Source organism: Bombina bombina, chromosome 3 (assembly GCF_027579735.1).
Source record: "Bombina bombina isolate aBomBom1 chromosome 3, aBomBom1.pri, whole genome shotgun sequence".
In the NCBI taxonomy this organism is placed as follows: Eukaryota; Metazoa; Chordata; class Amphibia; order Anura; family Bombinatoridae; genus Bombina; species Bombina bombina.
Genome location: NC_069501.1, coordinates 9,308,625 through 9,334,477, shown reverse-complemented (window position 1 = coordinate 9,334,477; position 25,853 = coordinate 9,308,625). Strand labels below are relative to the sequence as shown.

General features: G+C 44.7%; 1 protein-coding gene across 1 annotated transcript in view; it reads right to left on the bottom strand.

The window, feature by feature from the left end:
• Window positions 1-25,853, bottom strand: part of PWP2 (PWP2 small subunit processome component) — a 215,214-nt gene that overhangs the window by 20,849 nt on the left and 168,512 nt on the right. Inside the window, exon 19 of the mRNA XM_053705710.1 lies at window positions 10,139-10,289. Within this exon, the coding sequence (XP_053561685.1) occupies window positions 10,139-10,289 (151 nt within the window). The remainder of the gene's footprint in view (window positions 1-10,138; window positions 10,290-25,853) is intronic.

Below are 25,853 nucleotides of genomic sequence, written 5' to 3'. Positions count from 1 at the left end.
CCAGGAAAGGAACCCTTGTCTGTGGAATTAGTGAACTCTTTTCTAGATTCACCTTCCACCCGTGAGTCCTTAGAAAGGACAGAACAATGTCGGTATGAGACTTTGTTAGCTGATAAGACGCCTGGATCAGAATATCGTCCAGATAAGGTGCCACTGCAACGCCCCGCGGCCTGAGAACCGCTAGCAAAGACCCCAGAACCTTTGTGAAAATTCTGGGTGCCGTGGCCAGCCTGAAAGGAAGGGCCACAAACTGAAAATGCTTGTCCAGAAAGGCAAACCTCAGGAACTTGTGATGATCTCTGTGGATAGGAATATGAAGATATGCATCCTTTAAGTCCACGGTAGTCATATATTGACCCTCCTGGATCAATGGAAGAATAGTCTCCATCTTGAAGGATGGAACTCTGAGAAACTTGTGTAGACTTCTGAGATCTAAAATGGGTCGGAACGTTCCCTCTTTTTTGGGAACTACAAAGAGATTTGAGTAAAACCCCTGCCCATATTCCTGTATTGGAACGGGGCAAATTACTCCCATGGAGGAGTGGTCTATTACACAGCGTAAGAACGCCTCTCTCATTATCTGGTCTACAGACAATCGTGAAAGAAGAAACCTTCCTCTGGGGAAGGAATTTTTGTATTCCAACTGATACCCTTGAGACACGATTTCTAGTGTCCAGGGATCCTGAACGTCTCTTATCCAAGCCTGGACAAAGAGAGAAAGTCTGCCCCCTACTAGATCCGGTCCCGGATCGGGGGCCTCCCTTTCATGCTGTCTTGGTAGCAGCAGTGGGCTTCTTGGGTTGTTTACCCTTGTTCCAAGCCTGGTTGGGTCTCCAGGTGGACTTGGCTTGAGAAAAAGTCCCTTCCTGTTTAGCGGAAGAGGAAGAGGGGATTCCCTTGAAATTTTGAAAGGAACGAAAATTACTCTGTCGTCCCCTTTGCTTAGATGTTTTATCTTGAGGGAGGAGGTGACCCTTACCTCCCGTAATGTCAGAAATGATTTCCTTCAAGTCAGGCCTGAACAGGGTCTTTCCTTTGAAAGGAATAGCCAAGAGCTTGGATTTAGAGGACACATCCGCAGACCAAGATTTTAACCATAAGGCTCTTCGTGCTAAGATGGAGAATCCTGAACTCTTAGCCACCAATTTGGTGATCTGAAAGGAGGCATCCGTAATAAAAGAATTAGCCAGCTTAAGAGCCTTAATTCTATCCTGTATTTCTTCTAAAGAAGTCTCAGTCCTAAAAGACTCTTCTTGGGCGTCAAACCAAAAAGCAGCCGCACTCGTGACTGTTACAATGCAGGCCGCCGGTTGCAATAGGAACCCTTGATGAATATATAGTTTTTTGAGAAAACATTCCAACTTCTTATCCATGGGGTCTTTGAAAGCACAACTGTCTTATAAATGTACACTCTAACTATGCATAACGCCTTAGGGACAAATTAGCACTTGCACCTCGCCACAGCTCTGCTGCGGCGCCTACCTGTCCCCACGAATGCCTTAATAGTACTCCATGAACGGCGTGTCTAAGACCGCTTGTGAGTATTACAGACACAAGCTGACTTAGGCCACACCGGAGCCTCTAGACATGCTGCCGTAATCGTCAGGATCTGGATATCAACTGCGCGGCTAAGCGCGCGAAACGCTAAGCCCCGCCCATCGTGGGCGGAAACTAACTCCAGAAAAGTAGAGACAGCATGGGGAATTAAAATGTTGGTAATAAAATACCTGTCCCCACGCAAACTTTTAGAAAGCGTACCGTGACCACCAATGTGCCCCATCAAACAAACAAAACACAACCCTGTCCTGCTGTTAGCTTAGCAACAGTTAAGGCTAGGACACTTGAGTAAGAGCTCCCACAATCTATGTGTATCCACCGGGCTAATTAATTATTATAGCCCACTGATAGCACAGCTGACTGATAAAAAGGGTAGACCCATGTACACAATTTATGTATCCTGTGCAAACTGATTACCCCTTCCCGGTATAGGGAACAAATGCCAGTCTGTTCTGAGATACTCAGTCTCCCCAGAAGCAAAACGACTGTACATACCTTAATGCTGAGCGCAGCATGACTTGTCCCACACAATGAAGAAGTTCTTTTCATCACCTCCAGCAGATCTGTGGGAACAAACAGGGTCTTAGATAATATCTGCTAAGACCATCAGCAGGGCAGCAAATAGTATGGGAGTCGCAGAAAGAATGAAAATCTCCCCAGTCCCCATTGCTGAAAAGCCTGTAGCTCTAGCCCTGAGAAAAATAGCACACACTGGTACCATTTAAAAAACATAATTTATGCTTACCTGATAAATTCCTTTCTTCTGTAGTGTGATCAGTCCACGGGTCATCATTACTTCTGGGATATTAACTGCTCCCCTACAGGAAGTGCAAGAGGATTCACCCAGCAGAGCTGCATATAGCTCCTCCCCTCTACGTCACTCCCAGTCATTCGACCAAGGACCAACGAGAAAGGAAAAGCCAAGGGTGAAGTGGTGACTGGAGTATAAATTAAAAAATATTTACCTGCCTTAAAAACAGGGCGGGCCGTGGACTGATCACACTACAGAAGAAAGGAATTTATCAGGTAAGCATAAATTATGTTTTCTTCTGTTAAGTGTGATCAGTCCACGGGTCATCATTACTTCTGGGATACCAATACCAAAGCAAAAGTACACGGATGACGGGAGGGATAGGCAGACTCTTTATACAGAAGGAACCACTGCCTGAAGAACCTTTCTCCCAATAATAGCCTCCGATGAAGCAAAGGTGTCAAATTTGTAAAATTTGGAAAAAGTATGAAGCGAAGACCAAGTTGCAGCCTTGCAAATCTGTTCAACAGAGGCCTCATTCTTGAAGGCCCAAGTGGAAGCCACAGCTCTAGTAGAATGAGCTGTAATTCTTTCAGGGGGCTGCTGTCCAGCAGTCTCATAAGCTAAACGAATTATGCTACGAAGCCAAAAAGAAAGAGAGGTAGCGGAAGCTTTTTGACCTCTCCTCTGCCCAGAGTAAATGACAAACAGAGAAGACGTTTGTCGGAATTCCTTAGTTGCCTGCAAGTAAAATTTTAGAGCCCGGACTACATCCAGGTTGTGCAGTAGACGTTCCTTCTTTGAAGAAGGATTTGGGCATAAAGAAGGAACAACAATCTCTTGATTGATATTCCTGTTAGTAACTACCTTAGGTAAGAACCCAGGTTTAGTACGCAGGACTACCTTATCCGAATGAAAAATCAAATAAGGAGAATCACAATGTAAGGCTGATAATTCAGAGACTCTTCGAGCCGAGGAAATAGCCATTAAAAATAGAACTTTCCAAGATAACAACTTTATATCAATGGAATGAAGGGGTTCAAACGGAACGCCCTGTAAAACATTAAGAACAAGGTTTAAACTCCATGGTGGAGCAACAGTTTTAAACACAGGCTTAATCCTGGCCAAAGCCTGACAAAAAGCCTGGACGTCAGGAACTTCTGACAGACGTTTGTGTAACAGAATGGACAGAGCTGAGATCTGTCCCTTTAATGAACTAGCAGATAAACCCTTTTCTAAACCTTCTTGTAGAAAAGACAATATCCTAGGAATCCTAACCTTACTCCAAGAGTAACCTTTGGATTCACACCAATGTAGGTATTTACGCCATATCTTATGGTAAATCTTTCTGGTAACAGGTTTCCTAGTCTGTATTAAGGTACTAATAACTGACTCAGAAAACCCACGTCTTGATAAAATTAAGCGTTCAATTTCCAAGCAGTCAGCTTCAGAGAAGTTAGATTTTGATGTTTGAAGGGACCCTGTATCAGAAGGTCCTGTTTCAGAGGTAGAGACCAAGGCGGACAGGATGACATGTCCACCAGGTCTGCATACCAAGTCCTGCGTGGCCACGCAGGTGCTATTAGAATCACTGATGCTCTCTCTTGTTTGATTCTGGCTATCAATCGAGGAAGCAACGGGAAGGGTGGAAACACGTAAGCCATCCTGAAGTCCCAAGGTGCTATCAGAGCATCTATCAGGACTGCTCCTGGATCCCTGGATCTGGACCCGTAACGAGGAAGCTTGGCGTTCTGTCGAGACGCCATGAGATCTATCTCTGGTTTGCCCCAACGTCGAAGTATTTGGGCAAAGACCTCCAGATGAAGTTCCCACTCCCCCGGATGAAAAGTCTGACGACTTAAGAAATCCGCCTCCCAGTTCTCCACTCCCGGGATGTGGATTGCTGACAGGTGGCAAGAGTGAGACTCTGCCCAGCGAATTATCTTTGATACTTCCATCATAGCTAGGGAGCTTCTTGTCCCTCCCTGATGGTTGATGTAAGCTACAGTCGTGATGTTGTCCGACTGAAACCTGATGAACCCCCGAGTTGTCAACTGGGGCCAAGCCAGGAGGGCATTGAGAACTGCTCTCAATTCCAGAATGTTTATTGGCAGGAGACTCTCCTCCTGACTCCATAGTCCCTGAGCCTTCAGGGAATTCCAGACGGCACCCCAACCTAGAAGGCTGGCGTCTGTTGTTACAATTGTCCAGTCTGGTCTGCTGAATGGCATCCCCCTGGACAGGTGTGGCCGAGAAAGCCACCATAGAAGAGAATTTCTGGTCTCTTGATCCAGATTCAGAGAAGGGGATAAGTCTGAGTAATCCCCATTCCACTGACCTAGCATGCACAGTTGCAGTGGTCTGAGGTGTAAGCGTGCAAAGGGTACTATGTCCATTGCCGCTACCATTAAGCCGATTACCTCCATATATTGAGCCACTGACGGGTGTTGAATGGAATGAAGAGTGCGGCAAGCACTTTGAAGTCTTGATAGCCTGTCCTCTGTCAGGTAAATCTTCATTTCTACAGAATCTATAAGAGTCCCCAGGAAGGGAACTCTTGTGAGTGGAACGAGTGAACTTTTCTTTTCGTTCACCTTCCATCCATGTGACCTTAGAAATGCCAGCACTAACTCTGTATGAGATTTGGCAGTTTGAAAGCTTGAAGCTTGTATCAGAATGTCGTCTAGGTATGGAGCTACCGAGATTCCCCGCGGTCTTAGTACCGCCAGAAGAGCACCCAGAACCTTTGTGAAGATTCTTGGCGCTGTAGCCAATCCGAATGGAAGAGCCACAAACTGGTAATGCCTGTCTAGGAAGGCAAACCTTAGGTACCGGTAATGATCTTTGTGAATCGGTATGTGCAGGTAAGCATCTTTTAAATCTACAGTGGTCATGTACTGACCCTCTTGGATCATAGGTAAAATTGTCCGAATAGTCTCCATCTTGAACGATGGAACTCTTAGGAATTTGTTTAGGATCTTTAAGTCCAGGATTGGTCTGAAAGTTCCCTCTTTTTTGGGAACCACAAACAGATTTGAGTAAAACCCCTGTCCCTGTTCCGATCGTGGAACTGGATGGATTACTCCCATTAACAAGAGCTCTTGTACGCAGCGTAGAAAAGCCTCTTTCTTTGTCTGGATTGTTGACAATCTTGACAGATGAAATCTCTCTCTTGGAGGAGAGTATTTGAAGTCCAGAAGGTATCCCTGAGATATTATCTCTAGCGCCCAGGGATCCTGAACATCTCTTGCCCAAGCCTGGGCGAAGAGAGAAAGTCTGCCCCCCACTAGATCCGATCCCGGATCGGGGGCCCTCAATTCATGCTGTTTTGGGGGCAGCAGCAGGTTTCCTAGTCTGCTTGCCCTTGTTCCAGGACTGGTTAGGTTTCCAGCCTTGTCTGTAGCGAGCAACAGCTCCTTCCTGTTTTGGTGCAGAGGAAGTTGATGCTGCTCCTGCTTTGAAATTACGAAAGGAACGAAAACTAGACTGTCTAGTCTTGGCTTTGTCCTGAGGCAGGGCATGGCCTTTACCTCCTGTAATGTCAGCGATAATCTCTTTCAACCCGGGCCCGAATAAGGTCTGCCCTTTGAAAGGTATATTAAGCAATTTAGACTTAGAAGTAACATCAGCTGACCAGGATTTTAGCCACAGCGCCCTGCGTGCCTGAATGGCGAATCCTGAATTCTTCGCCGTAAGTTTAGTAAGATGTACTACGGCCTCCGAAATGAATGAATTAGCTAGTTTAAGGACTCTAAGCCTGTCCGTAATGTCGTCCAGAGTAGCTGAACCAATGTTCTCTTCCAGAGACTCAATCCAGAATGCCGCTGCAGCCGTGATCGGCGCAATGCATGCAAGGGGTTGCAATATAAAACCTTGTTGAACAAACATTTTCTTAAGGTAACCCTCTAACTTTTTATCCATTGGATCTGAAAAAGCACAGCTATCCTCCACCGGGATAGTGGTACGCTTAGCTAAAGTAGAAACTGCTCCCTCCACCTTAGGGACCGTTTGCCATAAGTCCCTTGTGGTGGCGTCTATTGGAAACATTTTTCTAAATATCGGAGGGGGTGAGAACGGCACACCGGGTCTATCCCACTCCTTAGTAACAATTTCAGTAAGTCTCTTAGGTATAGGAAAAACCTCAGTACTCGTCGGTACCGCAAAATATTTATCCAACCTACACATTTTCTCTGGTATTGCAACTGTGTTACAATCATTCAGAGCCGCTAACACCTCCCCTAGTAATACACGGAGGTTTTCCAGTTTAAATTTAAAATTTTAAATATCTGAATCCAGTCTGTTTGGATCAGAACCGTCACCCACAGAATGAAGTTCTCCGTCCTCATGTTCTGCCACCTGTGACGCAGTGTCTGACATGGCCCTAATATTATCAGCGCACTCTGTTCTCACCCCAGAGTGATCACGCTTACCTTTTAGTTCTGGTAATTTAGCCAAAACTTCAGTCATAACAGTAGCCATATCCTGTAATGTGATTTGTAATGGCCGCCCAGCTGTACTCGGCGCTACAATATCACGCACCTCCCTCTGAGCGGGAGATGTAGGTACTGACACGTGAGGCGAGTTAGTCGGCATAACTCTCCCCTCGTTGTTTGGTGAAATTTGTTCAATTTGTACAGATTGATTTTTATTTAAAGTAGCATCAATACAGTTAGTACATAAATTTCTATTGGGCTCCACTTTGGCATTGCAACAAATGACACAGGTATCATCTTCTGAATCAGACATGTTTAACACACTAGCAAATAAACTTGCAACTTGGAAATACAATTCAAATAGAATAATATTAAAACGTACTGTGCCTTTAAGAAGCACAGAAGATCTATGACAGTTAAAAATTAATAAATTGAAACAGTTATAGCCTCAATCCTTGTAAACAACACAACTTTAGCAAAGGTTTAATCCCATTAGCAAAGATAACAATTTCTGAAAGCAGGAAACAAATTACAGAATAAAAGTTTTTATTTCAGTCAAACTATAATTCTCACAGCTCTGCTGAGAGAAATTACCTCCCTCAAAATAAGTTTTGAAGACCCCTGAGCTCTGTAGAGATGAACCAGATCATGCAGGGAATACAATGAGTTGCTGACTGAAATATTTGATGCATAGTAAAAGCGCCCCTCCCCCACACACACAGCAGTGAGGGAGAACAGAAACTGACAGAAAAAACAGATTTAAGCAACTGCCAAGTGGAAAAATGGTGCCCAAACATTTATTCACTCAGTACCTCAGCAAATGAAAACGATTTTACATTCCAGCAAAAACGTTAAACATAATCTCTAGTTATTAAACAGCTTTATGTCTTTCTTACAGTGTAATTCTAGTGAAGTACCATTCTCCCAGAATACTGAAGTGTAAAGTATACATACATGACATTATATCGGTATGGCAGGATTTTCTCATCAATTCCATTGTCAGAAAATAAAAACTGCTACATACCTCTATGCAGATTCATCTGCCCGCTGTCCCCTGATCTGAAGTTTACCTCACTCCTCAGATGGCCGAGAACAGCAATATGATCTTAACTACTCCGGCTAAAATCATAGCAAAACTCTGGTAGATTCTTCCTCAAACTCTGCCAGAGAGGTAATAACACACTCCGGTGCTATTTTAAAATAACAAACTTTTGATTGAAGATATAAAACTAAGTATAATCACCATAGTCCTCTCACACGACCTATCTAGTTGCTGGGTGCAAGAGAATGACTGGGAGTGACGTAGAGGGGAGGAGCTATATGCAGCTCTGCTGGGTGAATCCTCTTGCACTTCCTGTAGGGGAGCAGTTAATATCCCAGAAGTAATGATGACCCGTGGACTGATCACACTTAACAGAAGAAATAATAAACTCTTGATTGAAGAATCTAAATTAACACCTAACTTTACCTCTTCCTATCACTAACACAGGCAAAGAGAATGACTGGAGTGGGAGAGAAGGGAGGAGCTATATATACAGCTCTGCTGTGGTGCTCTTTGCCTCCTCCTGCTGACCAGGAGGCGATATCCCATAAGGATGAAATCCATGGACTCGTCGTATCTTGTAAAAGAAATATACATAAACCTGACTCACGGCAAATATAAGTACAATACATATATTTAGAACTTTATAATAATACATAAAGTGCAAAACCATAGCTGAGAGTGTCTTAAGTAATGAAAACATACTTACCAAAGGACACCCATTCACATATAGCAGATAGCCAAACCAGTACTGAAACGGTTATCAGTAGAGGTAATGGTATCTGAGAGTATATCATCGATCTGAATAAGGGAGGTAGGAGATGAATCTCTATGACCGATAACAGAGAACCTATGAAATAGATATCCCGTGAGGAAAACCATTACATTCAAAAGGTGATACTCCCTTCACAACCCTCTGACATTCGCTGTACTCTGAGAGGAATCAGGCTTCAAAATTCTGAGAAGCGCATATCAACGTAGAAATCTTAGCACAAACTTACTTCACCACCTCCATAGGAGGCAAAGTTTGTAAAACTGAATTGTGGGTGTGGTGAGGGGTGTATTTATAGGCATTTTGAGGTTTGAGAAACTACCCCTCCTGGTAGGATTGTATATCCCATACGTCACGAGCTCATGGACTCTTGCCAATTACATGAAATAAAGGTTTGTTTTTTGATGACTTTACAGCCTAAGATATTCAAACTATCTTCTCCAAGTACTTATAAAGACAAAAACATAACTGCAGTTGATAGTCAGTGGTATAAGTGTTGACAGCAGAAGATACTGGCTACTGAGAAGGGGAGATGGTAGGTGGTGAAGGGCTACGGAGAGGGGAAGACGGTAGGTGCTGAGGGCTAGTGAGAGGGGAAGACGGTAGGTGCTGAGGGCTACTGAGAGGGGAAGACGGTGAGTGCTGAGGGCTAGTGAGAGGGGAAGACGGCGACGGTAGGTGCTGAGGGCTACTGAGAGAGGGTGACGGTAGGTGCTGAGGGCTACCGAGAGGGGAAGACGGTGACGGTAGGTGCTGAGGGCTACTGAGAGGGGAAGACGGTGATGGTAGGTGCTGAGGGCTACTGAGAGGGGAAGACGGTAGGTGCTGAGGGCTATTGAGAGGGGAAGACGGTAGGTGCTGAGGGCTACTGAGAGAGGAAGACGGTGGTGGTAGGTGCTGAGGGCTACTGAGAGGGGAAGACGGTGACGGTTGGTGCTGATGGCTACTGAGAAGGAAAGGCGGTGACGGTAGGTGCTGAGGGATGCTGAGATGGGAAGATGGTAGGGGCTGAGGGCTACCGAGAGAGGAAGATAGCGACAGTAGGTGCTGAGGGCAACTGAGAAGGGAAGTCGGTGATGGTAGGTGCTGAGGGCTACTAAGAGAGGAAGACGGTGACAGTAGGTGCTGAGGACAACTAAGAGAGGAAGACAGTGACAGTAGGCGCTGAGGGCTACTGAGAGGGGAAGACTGAGATGGTAGGAGCTGGGGGGATAGGAACAAGTAAAGTTAGGGACACAAGGTGTGGGGAGGATAGTGACAAGTGATGTTGGGGAAACTAGGTGCTGGGAAAGAGTGACAAGTAAAGTTGGGGACACTAGGTGCTGGGAAATAGTGACAAGTAAAGTTGGAGACACAAGGTGTGGTGGGGATAGTGACAAGTGATGTTGGGGACACTTGGTGTGGGAGGGGCTAGTGACAAGTAGAGTTGGGGACACTAAGTGCTAGGGGGGTAGTGACAAAGGCATAAAGGCAGTAATGATGGTTGAGCATATTGAGGAGCTGTAACAGACTAAAGTAATGGTGCTCACGACACACTGGTCAGTCCAGGGGCGACTGATCCTCAAATCCAGTTGGACACTCACCGTGTTTTCATCTTCTGTCCGTGCTGCATGAGCAACTGATGAGCCCATGTCAAGTAGAACTGCAGATGGCGTGATCGCTCCAGCTGAGCTGCAACAAACACCAATAACCGCTCTACGTACAGCTCCGGCAGCGATGAGCAGAGGACGACAACTAGAGATATACAGCACAACGTTATACACAAGCTTTACTTAGCTCTACGTACAGCTCCGGCAGTGACTAGCAGAGAACTAGAGATATACAGCACAACCTTATACACAAGCTTTACTTAGCACTACGTACAGCTCCGGCAGTGACTAGCAGAGAACTAGAGATATACAGCACAACCTTATACACAAGCTTTACTTAGCACTACGTACAGCTCCGGCAGTGACTAGCAGAGAACTAGAGATATACAGCACAACCTTATACACAAGCTTTACTTAGCTCTACGTACAGCTCCGGCAGTGACTAGCAGAGAACTAGAGATATACAGCACAACCTTATACACAAGCTTTACTTAGCACTACGTACAGCTCCGGCAGTGACTAGCAGAGAACTAGAGATATACAGCACAACCTTATACACAAGCTTTACTTAGCACTACGTACAGCTCCGGCAGTGACTAGCCGAGAACTAGAGATATACAGCACAACCTTATACACAAGCTTTACTTAGCACTACGTACAGCTCCGGCAGTGACTAGCAGAGAACTAGAGATATACAGCACAACCTTATACACAAGCTTTACTTAGCACTACGTACAGTTCCGGCAGTGACTAGCAGAGAACTAGAGATATACAGCACAACCTTATACACAAGCTTTACTTAGCACTACGTACAGCTCCGGCAGTGACTAGCAGAGAACTAGAGATATACAGGCACAACCTTATACACAAGCTTTACTTAGCACTACGTACAGCTCCGGCAGTGACTAGCAGAGGACTAGAGATATACAGCACAACCTTATACACAAGCTTTACTTAGCACTACGTACAGCTCCGGCAGTGACTAGCAGAGAACTAGAGATATACAGCACAACCTTATACACAAGCTTTACTTAGCTCTACGTACAGCTCCGGCAGTGACTAGCAGAGAACTAGAGATATACAGCACAACCTTATACACAAGCTTTACTTAGCTCTACGTACAGCTCCGGCAGTGACTAGCAGAGAGCTAGAGATATACAGCACAACCTTATACACAAGCTTTACTTAGCTCTACGTACAGCTCCGGCAGTGACTAGCAGAGAACTAGAGCTATACAGCACAACCTTATACACAAGCTTTACTTAGCTCTACGTACAGCTCCGGCAGTGACTAGCAGAGAACTAGAGATATACAGCACAACCTTATACACAAGCTTTACTTAGCTCTACGTACAGCTCCGGCAGTGACTAGCAGAGAACTAGAGATATACAGCACAACCTTATACACAAGCTTTACTTAGCACTACATACAGCTCCGGCAGCGACTAGCAGAGAACTAGAGATATACAGCACAACCTTATACACAAGCTTTACTTAGCTCTACGTACAGCTCCGGCAGTGACTAGCAGAGAACTAGAGATATACAGCACAACCTTATACACAAGCTTTACTTAGCTCTACGTACAGCTCCGGCAGTGACTAGCAGAGAACTAGAGATATATAGCACAACCTTATACACAAGCTTTACTTAGCTCTACGTACAGCTCCGGCAGTGACTAGCAGAGAACTAGAGATATACAGCACAACCTTATACACAAGCTTTACTTAGCACTACATACAGCTCCGGCAGTGACTAGCAGAGAACTAGAGATATACAGCACAACCTTATACACAAGCTTTACTTAGCTCTACGTACAGCTCCGGCAGTGACTAGCAGAGAACTAGAGATATACAGCACAACCTTATATACAAGCTTTACTTAGCACTACATACAGCTCCGGCAGCGACTAGCAGAGAACTAGAGATATACAGCACAACCTTATACACAAGCTTTACTTAGCTCTACGTACAGCTCCGGCAGTGACTAGCAGAGAACTAGAGATATACAGCACGTTATACACAAGCTTTACTTAGCACTACGTACAGCTCCGGCAGTGACGAGCAGAGAACTAGAGATATACAGCACGTTATACACAAGCTTTACTTAGCTCTACGTACAGCTCCGGCAGTGACTAGCAGAGAACTAGAGATATACAGCACAACCTTATACACAAGCTTTACTTAGCACTACACACAGCTCCGGCAGTGACTAGCAGAGAACTAGAGATATACAGCACAACCTTATACACAAGCTTTACTTAGCACTACACACAGCTCCGGCAGTGACTAGCAGAGAACTAGAGATATACAGCACAACCTTATACACAAGCTTTACTTAGCACTACGTACAGCTCCGGCAGTGACTAGCAGAGAACTAGAGATATACAGCACAACCTTATACACAAGCTTTACTTAGCACTACGTACAGCTCCGGCAGTGACTAGCAGAGAACTAGAGATATACAGCACAACCTTATACACAAGCTTTACTTAGCACTACACACAGCTCCGGCAGTGACTAGCAGAGAACTAGAGATATACAGCACAACCTTATACACAAGCTTTACTTAGCACTACACACAGCTCCGGCAGTGACTAGCAGAGAACTAGAGATATACAGCACAACCTTATACACAAGCTTTACTTAGCTCTACGTACAGCTCCGGCAGTGACTAGCAGAGAACTAGAGATATACAGCACAACCTTATACACAAGCTTTACTTAGCACTACGTACAGCTCCGGCAGTGACTAGCAGAGAACTAGAGATATACAGCACAACCTTATACACAAGCTTTACTTAGCACTACGTACAGCTCCGGCAGTGACTAGCAGAGGACTAGAGATATACAGCACAACCTTATACACAAGCTTTACTTAGCACTACGTACAGCTCCGGCAGTGACTAGCAGAGAACTAGAGATATACAGCACAACCTTATACACAAGCTTTACTTAGCACTATGTACAGCTCCGGCAGTGACTAGCAGAGAACTAGAGATATACAGCACAACCTTATACACAAGCTTTACTTAGCTCTACGTACAGCTCCGGCAGTGACTAGCAGAGAACTAGAGATATACAGCACAACCTTATACACAAGCTTTACTTAGCACTACGTACAGCTCCGGCAGTGACTAGCAGAGAACTAGAGATATACAGCACAACGTTATACACAAGCTTTACTTAGCACTACACACAGCTCCGGCAGTGACTAGCAGAGAACTAGAGATATACAGCACAACCTTATACACAAGCTTTACTTAGCACTACACACAGCTCCGGCAGTGACTAGCAGAGAACTAGAGAAATACAGCACAACCTTATACACAAGCTTTACTTAGCACTACATACAGCTCCGGCAGTGACTAGCAGAGAACTAGAGATATACAGCACAACCTTATACACAAGCTTTACTTAGCTCTACGTACAGCTCCGGCAGTGACTAGCAGAGAACTAGAGATATACAGCACAACCTTATACACAAGCTTTACTTAGCACTACGTACAGCTCCGGCAGTGACTAGCAGAGAACTAGAGATATACAGCACAACCTTATACACAAGCTTTACTTAGCACTACGTACAGCTCCGGCAGTGACTAGCAGAGAACTAGAGATATACAGCACAACCTTATACACAAGCTTTACTTAGCACTACGTACAGCTCCGGCAGTGACTAGCAGAGAACTAGAGATATACAGCACAACCTTATACACAAGCTTTACTTAGCACTACGTACAGCTCCGGCAGTGACTAGCAGAGAACTAGAGATATACAGCACAACCTTATACACAAGCTTTACTTAGCACTACGTACAGCTCCGGCAGTGACTAGCAGAGAACTAGAGATATACAGCACAACCTTATACACAAGCTTTACTTAGCACTACGTACAGCTCCGGCAGTGACTAGCAGAGAACTAGAGATATACAGCACAACCTTATACACAAGCTTTACTTAGCTCTACGTACAGCTCCGGCAGTGACTAGCAGAGAACTAGAGATATACAGCACAACCTTATACACAAGCTTTACTTAGCACTACGTACAGCTCCGGCAGTGACTAGCAGAGAACTAGAGATATACAGCACAACCTTATACACAAGCTTTACTTAGCTCTACGTACAGCTCCGGCAGTGACTAGCAGAGAACTAGAGATATACAGCACAACCTTATACACAAGCTTTACTTAGCACTACGTACAGCTCCGGCAGTGACTAGCAGAGAACTAGAGATATACAGCACAACCTTATACACAAGCTTTACTTAGCACTACGTACAGCTCCGGCAGTGACTAGCAGAGAACTAGAGATATACAGCACAACCTTATACACAAGCTTTACTTAGCACTACGTACAGCTCCGGCAGTGACTAGCAGAGAACTAGAGATATACAGCACAACCTTATACACAAGCTTTACTTAGCACTACGTACAGCTCCGGCAGTGACTAGCAGAGAACTAGAGATATACAGCACAACCTTATACACAAGCTTTACTTAGCACTACGTACAGCTCCGGCAGTGACTAGCAGAGAACTAGAGATATACAGCACAACCTTATACACAAGCTTTACTTAGCACTACGTACAGCTCCGGCAGTGACTAGCAGAGAACTAGAGATATACAGCACAACCTTATACACAAGCTTTACTTAGCACTACGTACAGCTCCGGCAGTGACTAGCAGAGAACTAGAGATATACAGCACAACCTTATACACAAGCTTTACTTAGCTCTACGTACAGCTCCGGCAGTGACTAGCAGAGAACTAGAGATATACAGCACAACCTTATACACAAGCTTTACTTAGCACTACGTACAGCTCCGGCAGTGACTAGCAGAGAACTAGAGATATACAGCACAACCTTATACACAAGCTTTACTTAGCACTACGTACAGCTCCGGCAGTGACTAGCAGAGAACTAGAGATATACAGCACAACCTTATACACAAGCTTTACTTAGCTCTACGTACAGCTCCGGCAGTGACTAGCAGAGAACTAGAGATATACAGCACAACCTTATACACAAGCTTTACTTAGCACTACGTACAGCTCCGGCAGTGACTAGCAGAGAACTAGAGATATACAGCACAACCTTATACACAAGCTTTACTTAGCACTACGTACAGCTCCGGCAGTGACTAGCAGAGAACTAGAGATATACAGCACAACCTTATACACAAGCTTTACTTAGCACTACGTACAGCTCCGGCAGTGACTAGCAGAGAACTAGAGATATACAGCACAACCTTATACACAAGCTTTACTTAGCTCTACGTACAGCTCCGGCAGTGACTAGCAGAGAACTAGAGATATACAGCACAACCTTATACACAAGCTTTACTTAGCACTACGTACAGCTCCGGCAGTGACTAGCAGAGAACTAGAGATATACAGCACAACCTTATACACAAGCTTTACTTAGCACTACGTACAGCTCCGGCAAGTGACTAGCAGAGAACTAGAGATTACAGCACAACCTTATACACAAGCTTTACTTAGCACTACGTACAGCTCCGGCAGTGACTAGCAGAGAACTAGAGATATACAGCACAACCTTATACACAAGCTTTACTTAGCACTACGTACAGCTCCGGCAGTGACTAGCAGAGAACTAGAGATATACAGCACAACCTTATACACAAGCTTTACTTAGCACTACGTACAGCTCCGGCAGCGACTAGCAGAGAACTAGAGATATACAGCACAACCTTATACACAAGCTTTACTTAGCACTACGTACAGCTCCGGCAGTGACTAGCAGAGAACTAGAGATATACAGCACAACCTTATACACAAGCTTTACTTAGCACTACGTACAGCTCCGGCAGTGACTAGCAGAGAACTAGAGATATACAGCACAACCTTATACACAAGCTTTACTTAGCACTACATACAGCTCCGGCAGTGACTAGCAGAGAACTAGAGATATACAGCACAACCTTATACACAAGCTTTACTTAGCACTACGTACAGCTCCGGCAGTGACTAGCAGAGAACTAGAGATATACAGCACAACCTTATACACAAGCTTTACTTAGCTCTACGTACAGCTCCGGCAGTGACTAGCAGAGAACTAGAGATATACAGCACAACCTTATACACAAGCTTTACTTAGCACTACGTACAGCTCCGGCAGTGACTAGCAGAGAACTAGAGATATACAGCACAACCTTATACACAAGCTTTACTTAGCACTACGTACAGCTCCGGCAGTGACTAGCAGAGAACTAGAGATATACAGCACAACCTTATACACAAGCTTTACTTAGCTCTACGTACAGCTCCGGCAGTGACTAGCAGAGAACTAGAGATATACAGCACAACCTTATACACAAGCTTTACTTAGCTCTACGTACAGCTGCGCAGTGACTAGCAGAGAACTAGAGATATACAGCACAACCTTATACACAAGCTTTACTTAGCTCTACGTACAGCTCCGGCAGTGACTAGCAGAGAACTAGAGATATACAGCACAACCTTATACACAAGCTTTACTTAGCTCTACGTACAGCTCCGGCAGTGACTAGCAGAGAACTAGAGATATACAGCACAACCTTATACACAAGCTTTACTTAGCTCTACGTACAGCTCCGGCAGTGACTAGCAGAGAACTAGAGATATACAGCACAACCTTATACACAAGCTTTACTTAGCACTACGTACAGCTCCGGCAGTGACTAGCAGAGAACTAGAGATATACAGCACAACCTTATACACAAGCTTTACTTAGCACTACGTACAGCTCCGGCAGTGACTAGCAGAGAACTAGAGATATACAGCACAACCTTATACACAAGCTTTACTTAGCACTACAACAGCTCCGGCAGCGACTAGCAGAGAACTAGAGATATACAGCACAACCTTATACACAAGCTTTACTTAGCTCTACGTACAGCTCCGGCAGTGACTAGCAGAGAACTAGAGATATACAGCACAACCTTATACACAAGCTTTACTTAGCTCTACGTACAGCTCCGGCAGTGACTAGCAGAGAACTAGAGATATACAGCACAACCTATACACAAGCTTTACTTAGCTCTACGTTACAGCTCCGGCAGTGACTAGCAGAGAACTAGAGATAGTACAGCACAACCTTATACACAAGCTTTACTTAGCACTACGTACAGCTCCGGCAGTGACTAGCAGAGAACTAGAGATATACAGCACAACCTTATACACAAGCTTTACTTAGCTCTACGTACAGCTCCGGCAGTGACTAGCAGAGAACTAGAGATATACAGCACAACCTTATACACAAGCTTTACTTAGCACTACTACAGCTCCGGGCAGTGACTAGCAGAGAACTAGAGATATACAGCACAACCTTATACACAAGCTTTACTTAGCTCTACGTACAGCTCCGGCAGTGACTAGCAGAGAAGTAGAGATATACAGCACAACCTTATACACAAGGCTTTAACTTAGCTCTACGTACAGCTCCGGCAGTGACTAGCAGAGAACTAGAGATATACAGCACAACCTTATACACAAGCTTTACTTAGCACTACATACAGCTCCGGCAGCGACTAGCAGAGAACTAGAGATATACAGCACAACCTTATACACAAGCTTTACTTAGCTCTACGTACAGCTCCGGCAGTGACTAGCAGAGAACTAGAGATATACAGCACGTTATACACAAGCTTTACTTAGCACTACGTACAGCTCCGGCAGTGACGAGCAGAGAACTAGAGATATACAGCACGTTATACACAAGCTTTACTTAGCTCGACGTACAGCTCCGGCAGTGACTAGCAGAGAACTAGAGATATACAGCACAACCTTATACACAAGCTTTACTTAGCACTACGTACAGCTCCGGCAGTGACTAGCAGAGAACTAGAGATATACAGCACAACCTTATACACAAGCTTTACTTAGCACTACACACAGCTCCGGCAGTGACTAGCAGAGAACTAGAGATATACAGCACAACCTTATACACAAGCTTTACTTAGCACTACGTACAGCTCCGGCAGTGACTAGCAGAGAACTAGAGATATACAGCACAACCTTATACACAAGCTTTACTTAGCACTACGTACAGCTCCGGCAGTGACTAGCAAGGAACTAGAGATATACAGCACAACCTTATACACAAGCTTTACTTAGCACTACGTACAGCTCCGGCAGTGACTAGCAGAGAACTAGAGATATACAGCACAACCTTATACACAAGCTTTACTTAGCACTAGCGTACAGCTCCGGCAGTGACTAGCAGAGAACTAGAGATATACAGCACAACCTTATACACAAGCTTTACTTAGCACTACGTACAGCTCCGGCAGTGACTAGCAGAGAACTAGAGATATACAGCACAACCTTATACACAAGCTTTACTTAGCTCTACGTACAGCTCCGGCAGTGACTAGCAGAGAACTAGAGATATACAGCACAACCTTATACACAAGCTTTACTTAGCACTACGTACAGCTCCGGCAGTGACTAGCAGAGAACTAGAGATATACAGCACAACCTTATACACAAGCTTTACTTAGCACTACGTACAGCTCCGGCAGTGACTAGCAGAGAACTAGAGATATACAGCACAACCTTATACACAAGCTTTACTTAGCTCTACGTACAGCTCCGGCAGTGACTAGCAGAGAACTAGAGATATACAGCACAACCTTATACACAAGCTTTACTTAGCTCTACGTACAGCTCCGGCAGTGACTAGCAGAGAACTAGAGATATACAGCACAACCGTTATACACAAGCTTTACTTAGCTCTACGTACAGCTCCGGCATTGACTAGCAGAGAACTAGAGATATACACACAACCTTATACACAAGCTTTACTTAGCACTACGTACAGCTCCGGCAGTGACTAGGCAGAGACTAGAGATATACAGCACAACGTTATACACAAGCTTTACTTAGCACTACGTACAGCTCCGGCAGTGACTAGCAAGAACTAGGAGATATACAGCACAACCTATACACAAGCGTTACTTAGCTCTACTACAGCTCCGGCAGTGACTAGCTAGAGCTAGAGATATACAGCACAACCTTATACACAAGCTTTACTTAGCACTACGTACAGCTCCGGCAGTGACTAGCAGAGAACTAGAGATATACAGCACAACCTTATACACAAGCTTTACTTAGCACTACGTACAGCTCCGGCAGTGACATAGCAGAGAACTAGAGATATACAGCACAACCTTATACACAAGCTTTACTTAGCACTACGTACAGCTCCGGCAGTGACTAGCAGAGACTAGAGATATACAGCACAACCTTATACACAAGCTTTACTTAGCTCTACGTACAGCTCCCGGCAGCGGACTAGCAGAGAACTAGAGATATACAGCACAACCTTATACACAAGCTTTACTTAGCACTACGTACAGCTCCGGCAGCGACTAGCAGAGAACTAGAGATATACAGCACAACCTTATACACAAGCTTTACTTAGCACTACGGTACAGCTCCGGCAGTGACTAAGCGAGAGAACTAGAGATATACAGCACAACCTTTACACAAGCTTTACTTAGCTCTACGTACAGCTCCGGCAGTGACTAGCAGAGAACTAGAGATATACAGCACAACCTTATACACAAGCTTACTTTGCACTACGTACAGCTCCGGCAGTGACTAGCAGAGAACTAGAGATATACAGCACAACCTTATACACAAGCTTTACTTAGCACTACGTACAGCTCCGGCAGTGACTAGCAGAGAACTAGAGATATACAGCACAACCTTATACACAAGCTTTACTTAGCACTACGTACAGCTCCGGCAGTGACTAGCAGAGAACTAGAGATATACAGCACAACCTTATACACAAGCTTTACTTAGCACTACGTACAGCTCCGGCAGAGACTAGCAGAGACTAGAGATATACAGCACAACCTTATACACAAGCTTTACTTAGCTCTACGTACAGCTCCGGCAGTGACTAGCAGAGAACTAGAGATATTACAGCACAACCTTATACACAAGCTTTACTTAGCTCTACGTACAGCTCCGGCAGTGACTAGCAGAGAACTAGAGATATACAGCACAACCTTATACACAAGCTTTACTTAGCACTACGTACAGCTCCGGCAGTGACTAGCAGAGAACTAGAGATATACAGCACAACCTTATACACAAGCTTTACTTAGCACTACGTACAGCTCCGGCAGTGACTAGCAGAGAACTAGAGATATACAGCACAACCTTATACACAAGCTTTACTTAGCTCTACGTACAGCTCCGGCAGTGACTAGCAGAGAACTAGAGATATACAGCACAACCTTATACACAAGCTGTACTTAGCACTACGTACAGCTCCGGCAGTGACTAGCAGAGAACTAGAGATATACAGCACAACCTTATACACAAGCTTTACTTAGCACTACGTACAGCTCCGGCAGTGACTAGCAGAGAACTAGAGATATACAGCACAACCTTATACACAAGCTTTACTTAGCACTACGTACAGCTCCGGCAGTGACTAGCAGAGAACTAGAGATATACAGCACAACCTTATACACAAGCTTTACTTAGCTCTACGTACAGCTCCGGCAGTGACTAGCAGAGAACTAGAGATATACAGCACAACCTTATACACAAGCTTTACTTAGCTCTACGTACAGCTCCGGCAGTGACTAGCAGAGAACTAGAGATATACAGCACAACCTTATACACAAGCTTTACTTAGCTCTACAGTACAGCTCCGGCAGTGACTAGCAGAGAACTAGAGATATACAGCACAAACCTTATACACAAGCTTTACTTAGCTCTACGTACAGCTCCGCAGTGACTAGCAGAGAACTAGAGATATACAGCACAACCTATACACAAGCTTTACTTAGCACTACGTACAGCTCCGGCAGTGACTAGCAGAGAACTAGAGATATACAGCACAAGCCTTATACACAAGCTTTACTTAGCACTACGTACAGCTCCGGCAGTGACTAGCAGAGAACTAGAGATATACAGCACAACCTTATACACAAGCTTTACTTAGCACTACGTACAGCTCCGCAGTGACTAGCAGAGTACTAGAGATAGTACAGCACAACCTTATACACAAGCTTTACTTAGCACTACGAACAGCTCCCGGCAGTGACTAGCAGAGAACTAAGATATACAGCACAACCTTATAACACAAGCTTTACTTAGCACTACATACAGCTCCCGGCAGTGACTAGCAGAGAACTAGAGGATATACAGCACAACCTTATACACAAGCTTTACTTAGCTCTACGTACAGCTCCGGCAGTGACTAGCAGAGAACTAGAGATATACAGCACAACCTTATACACAAGCTTTACTTAGCTCTACGTACAGCTCCGGCAGTGAATAGCAGAGAACTAGAGATATACAGCACAACCTTATACACAAGCTTTACTTAGCTCTACGTACAGCTCCGGCAGTGACTAGCAGAGAACTAGAGATATACAGCACAACCTTATACACAAGCTTTACTTAGCACTACGTACAGCTCCGGCAGTGACTAGCAGAGAACTAGAGATGTACAGCACAACCTTATACACAAGCTTTACTTAGCACTACGTACAGCTCCTGGGCATTGACTAGCAGAGAACTAGAGATATACAGCACAACCTTATAACACAAGCTTTACTTAGCTCTACGTACAGCTCCGCACGACTAGCAGAGAGAACTAGAGATATACAGCACAACCTTATACACAAGCTTTACTTAGCTCTACGTACAGCTCCGGCAGTGACTAGCAGAGAACTAGAGATATACAGCACAACCTTATACACAAGCTTTACTTTAGCTACTACGTACAGCTCCGGCAGTGACTAGCAGAGAACTAGAGATATACAGCACAACATATACACAAGCTTTACTTAGCTCTACGTACAGCTCCGGCAGTGACTTAGCAGAGAACTAAGATATACAGCACAACTTATACACAAGCTTTACTTAGCACTACGTACAGCTCCGGCAGTGACTAGCAGAGACGAGAGATATACAGCACAAACTTATACACAAGCTTTACTTAGCTCTACGTACAGCTCCGGCAGTGACTAGCAGAGAACTAGAGATATACAGCACAACCTTATACACAAGCTTTACTTAGCACTACGTACAGCTCCGGCAGTGACTAGCAGAGAACTAGAGATATACAGCACAACCTTATACACAAGCTTTACTTAGCACTACGTACAGCTCCGGCAGTGACTAGCAGAGAACTAGAGATATACAGCACAACCTTATACACAAGCTTTACTTAGCACTACGTACAGCTCCGGCAGTGACTAGCAGAGAACTAGAGATATACAGCACAACCTTATACACAAGCTTTACTTAGCTCTAGCTACAGCTCCGGCAGTGACTAGCAGAGAACTAGAGATATACAGCACAACCTTATACACAAGCTTTACTTAGCACTACGTACAGCTCCGGCAGTGACTAGCAGAGAACTAGAGATATACAGCACAACCTTATACACAAGCTTTACTTAGCTCTACGTACTAGCTCCGGCAGTGACTAGCAGAGAACTAGAGATATACAGCACAACCTTATACACAAGCTTTACTTAGCTCTACGGTAGCAGCTCCGGGCAGGACTAGCAGAGAACTAGAGATATACAGCACAACCTTATAGCACAAGCTTTACTTAGCACTACGGTAGCGAGCTCCGGCAGTGGACTAGCAGAGAACTAGAGATATACAGCACTAACCTTATACACAAGCTTTACTTAGCACTACGTGACAGCTCCGGGCAGTGACTAGCGAGAGAAGCTAGAGATATACAGCACAACCTTATACACAAGCTTTACTTAGCACTACGTACAGCTCCGGCAGTGACTAGCAGAGATCTAGAGATATACAGCACTACCTTAATACACAAGCTTTACTTAGCTCTACGTATCAGCTCGCGCAAGTGGACTAGCAGAGGAAGCTATGAGATATACAGCACAACCTTATAACAAGCTTTACTTAGCTCTACGTACAGCTTCCGGCGAGTACTAAGCAGGAGAAACTAGAGATGATACAGCACAACCTTATACACAAGCTTTACTTAGCTCTACGTACAGCTCCCGGTCAGTGACTAGCAGAGAACTAGAGATATACAGCACAACCTTATACACAAGCGTTACTTAGCTCTACGTACAGCTCCGGCAGTGACTAGCAGAGAACTAGAGATATACAGCACAACCTTATACACAAGCTTTACTTAGCACTACGTACAGCTCCGGCAGTGACTAGCAGAGAACTAGAGATATACAGCACAACCTTATACACAAGCTTTACTTAGCACTACGTACAGCTCCGGCAGTGACTAGCAGAGAACTAGAGATATACAGCAACAACCTTATACACAAGCTTTACTTAGCACTACGTACAGCTCCGGCAGTGACTAGCAGAGAACTAGAGATATACAGCACAACCTTATACACAAGCTTTACTTAGCTCTACGTACAGCTCCGGCAGTGACTAGCAGAGAACTAGAGATATACAGCACAACCTTATACACAAGCTTTACTTAGCACTACGTACAGCTCCGGCAGTGACTAGCAGAGAACTAGAGATATACAGCACAACGTTATACACAAGCTTTACTTAGCTCTACGTACAGCTCCGGCAGTGACTAGCAGAGAACTAGAGATATACAGCACAACCTTATACACAAGCTTTACTTAGCACTACGTACAGCTCCGGCAGTGACTAGCAGAGAACTAGAGATATACAGCACAACCTTATACACAAGCTTTACTTAGCACTACGTACAGCTCCGGCAGTGACTAGCAGAGAACTAGAGATATACAGCACAACCTTATACACAAGCTTTACTTAGCTCTACGTACAGCTCCGGCAGTGACTAGCAGAGAAACTAGAGATATACAGCACAACCTTATACACAAGCTTTACTTAGCTCTACGTACAGCTCCGGGCAGTGACTTAGCAGAGAACTAGAGATATACAGCACAACCTTATACACAAGCTTTACTTAGCACTACGTACAGCTCCGGCAGTGACTAGCAAGAGACTAGAGATATACAGCACAACCGTTATACACAAGCTTTACTTAGCACTACGTACAGCTCCGGCAGTGACTAGCAGAGAACTAGAGATATACAGCACAACCTTATATACAAGCTTTACTTAGCACTACGTACAGCTCCGGCAGTGACTAGCAGAGAACTAGAGATATACAGCACAACCTTATACACAAGCTTTACTTAGCTCTACGTACAGCTCCGGCAGTGACTAGCAGAGAACTAGAGATATACAGCACAACCTTATACACAAGCTTTACTTAGCTCTACGTACAGCTCCGGCAGCGACTAGCAGAGAACTAGAGATATACAGCACAACCTTATACACAAGCTTTACTTAGCACTACGTACAGCTCCGGCAGTGACTAGCAGAGAACTAGAGATATACAGCACAACCTTATACACAAGCTTTACTTAGCACTACGTACAGCTCCGGCAGTGACTAGCAGAGAACTAGAGATATACAGCACAACCTTATACACAAGCTTTACTTAGCTCTACGTACAGCTCCGGCAGTGACTAGCAGAGAACTAGAGATATACAGCAAAACCTTATACACAAGCTTTCCTTAGCAACTTAGCTACACAGCTCCGGGCAGTGACTAGCAGAGAACTAGAGATATACAGCACAACCGTATACACACGCTTTACTTAGCACTACGTACAGCTCCGGCAGGACTAGCAGAGAACTAGAGATATACAGCACAACCTTATACACAAGCTTTACTTAGCTCTACGTACAGCTCCGGCAGTGACTAGCCAGAGAACTAGAGATATACAGCACAACCTTATACACAAGCTTTACTTAGCACTACGTACAGCTCCGGCAGCTGACTAGCAGAGAACTAGAGATATACAGCACAACCTTATACACAAGCTTTACTTAGCACTACGTACAGCTCCGGCAGTGACTAGCAGAGAACTAGGAGATATTACAGCACAACCTTATACACAAGCTTTACTTAGCTCTACGTACAGCTCCAGCAGTGACTAGCAGAGAACTAGAGATATTACAGCACAACCTTATACACAGCTTTACTTAGCACTACGTACAGCTCCGGCAGTGACTAGCAGAGAACTAGAGATATACAGCACAACCTTAATACACAAGCTTTACTTAGCACTACTACAGCTCCGGCAGTGACTAGCAGAGAACTAAGAGATAACAGCACCACACTTATACACAAGCTTTTACTTAGCTCTACGTACAGCTCCGGCAGTGGACTAGCAGAGAACTAGAGATATACAGCACAACCGTTATACACAAGCTTTACTTCAGCTCTACGTACAGCTCCGGCAGGTGACTTAGCAGAGAACTAGAGATATACAGCACAACCTTATACACAAGCTTTACTTAGCTCTACGTACAGCTCCGGCAGTGACTAGCAGAGGAACTAGGAGATATACAGCACAAACCTTATACACAAGCTTTACTTAGCACTACGTACAGCTCCGGCAGTGACTAGCAGAGAACTAGAGATATACAGCACAACCTTATACACAAGCTTTACTTAGCTCTACGTTACAGCTCCTGGCAGTGACTAGCAGAGAACTAGAGATATACAGCACAACCTGATACACAAGCTTTACTTAGCTCTACGTACAGCTCCGGCAGTGACTAGCAGAGAACTAGAGATATACAGCACAACCTTAGTACACAAGCTTACTTAGCTCTACGTACAGCTCCGGGCAGTGACTAGCAGAGAACTAGAGATATACAGCACAACCTTATACACAAGCTTTAC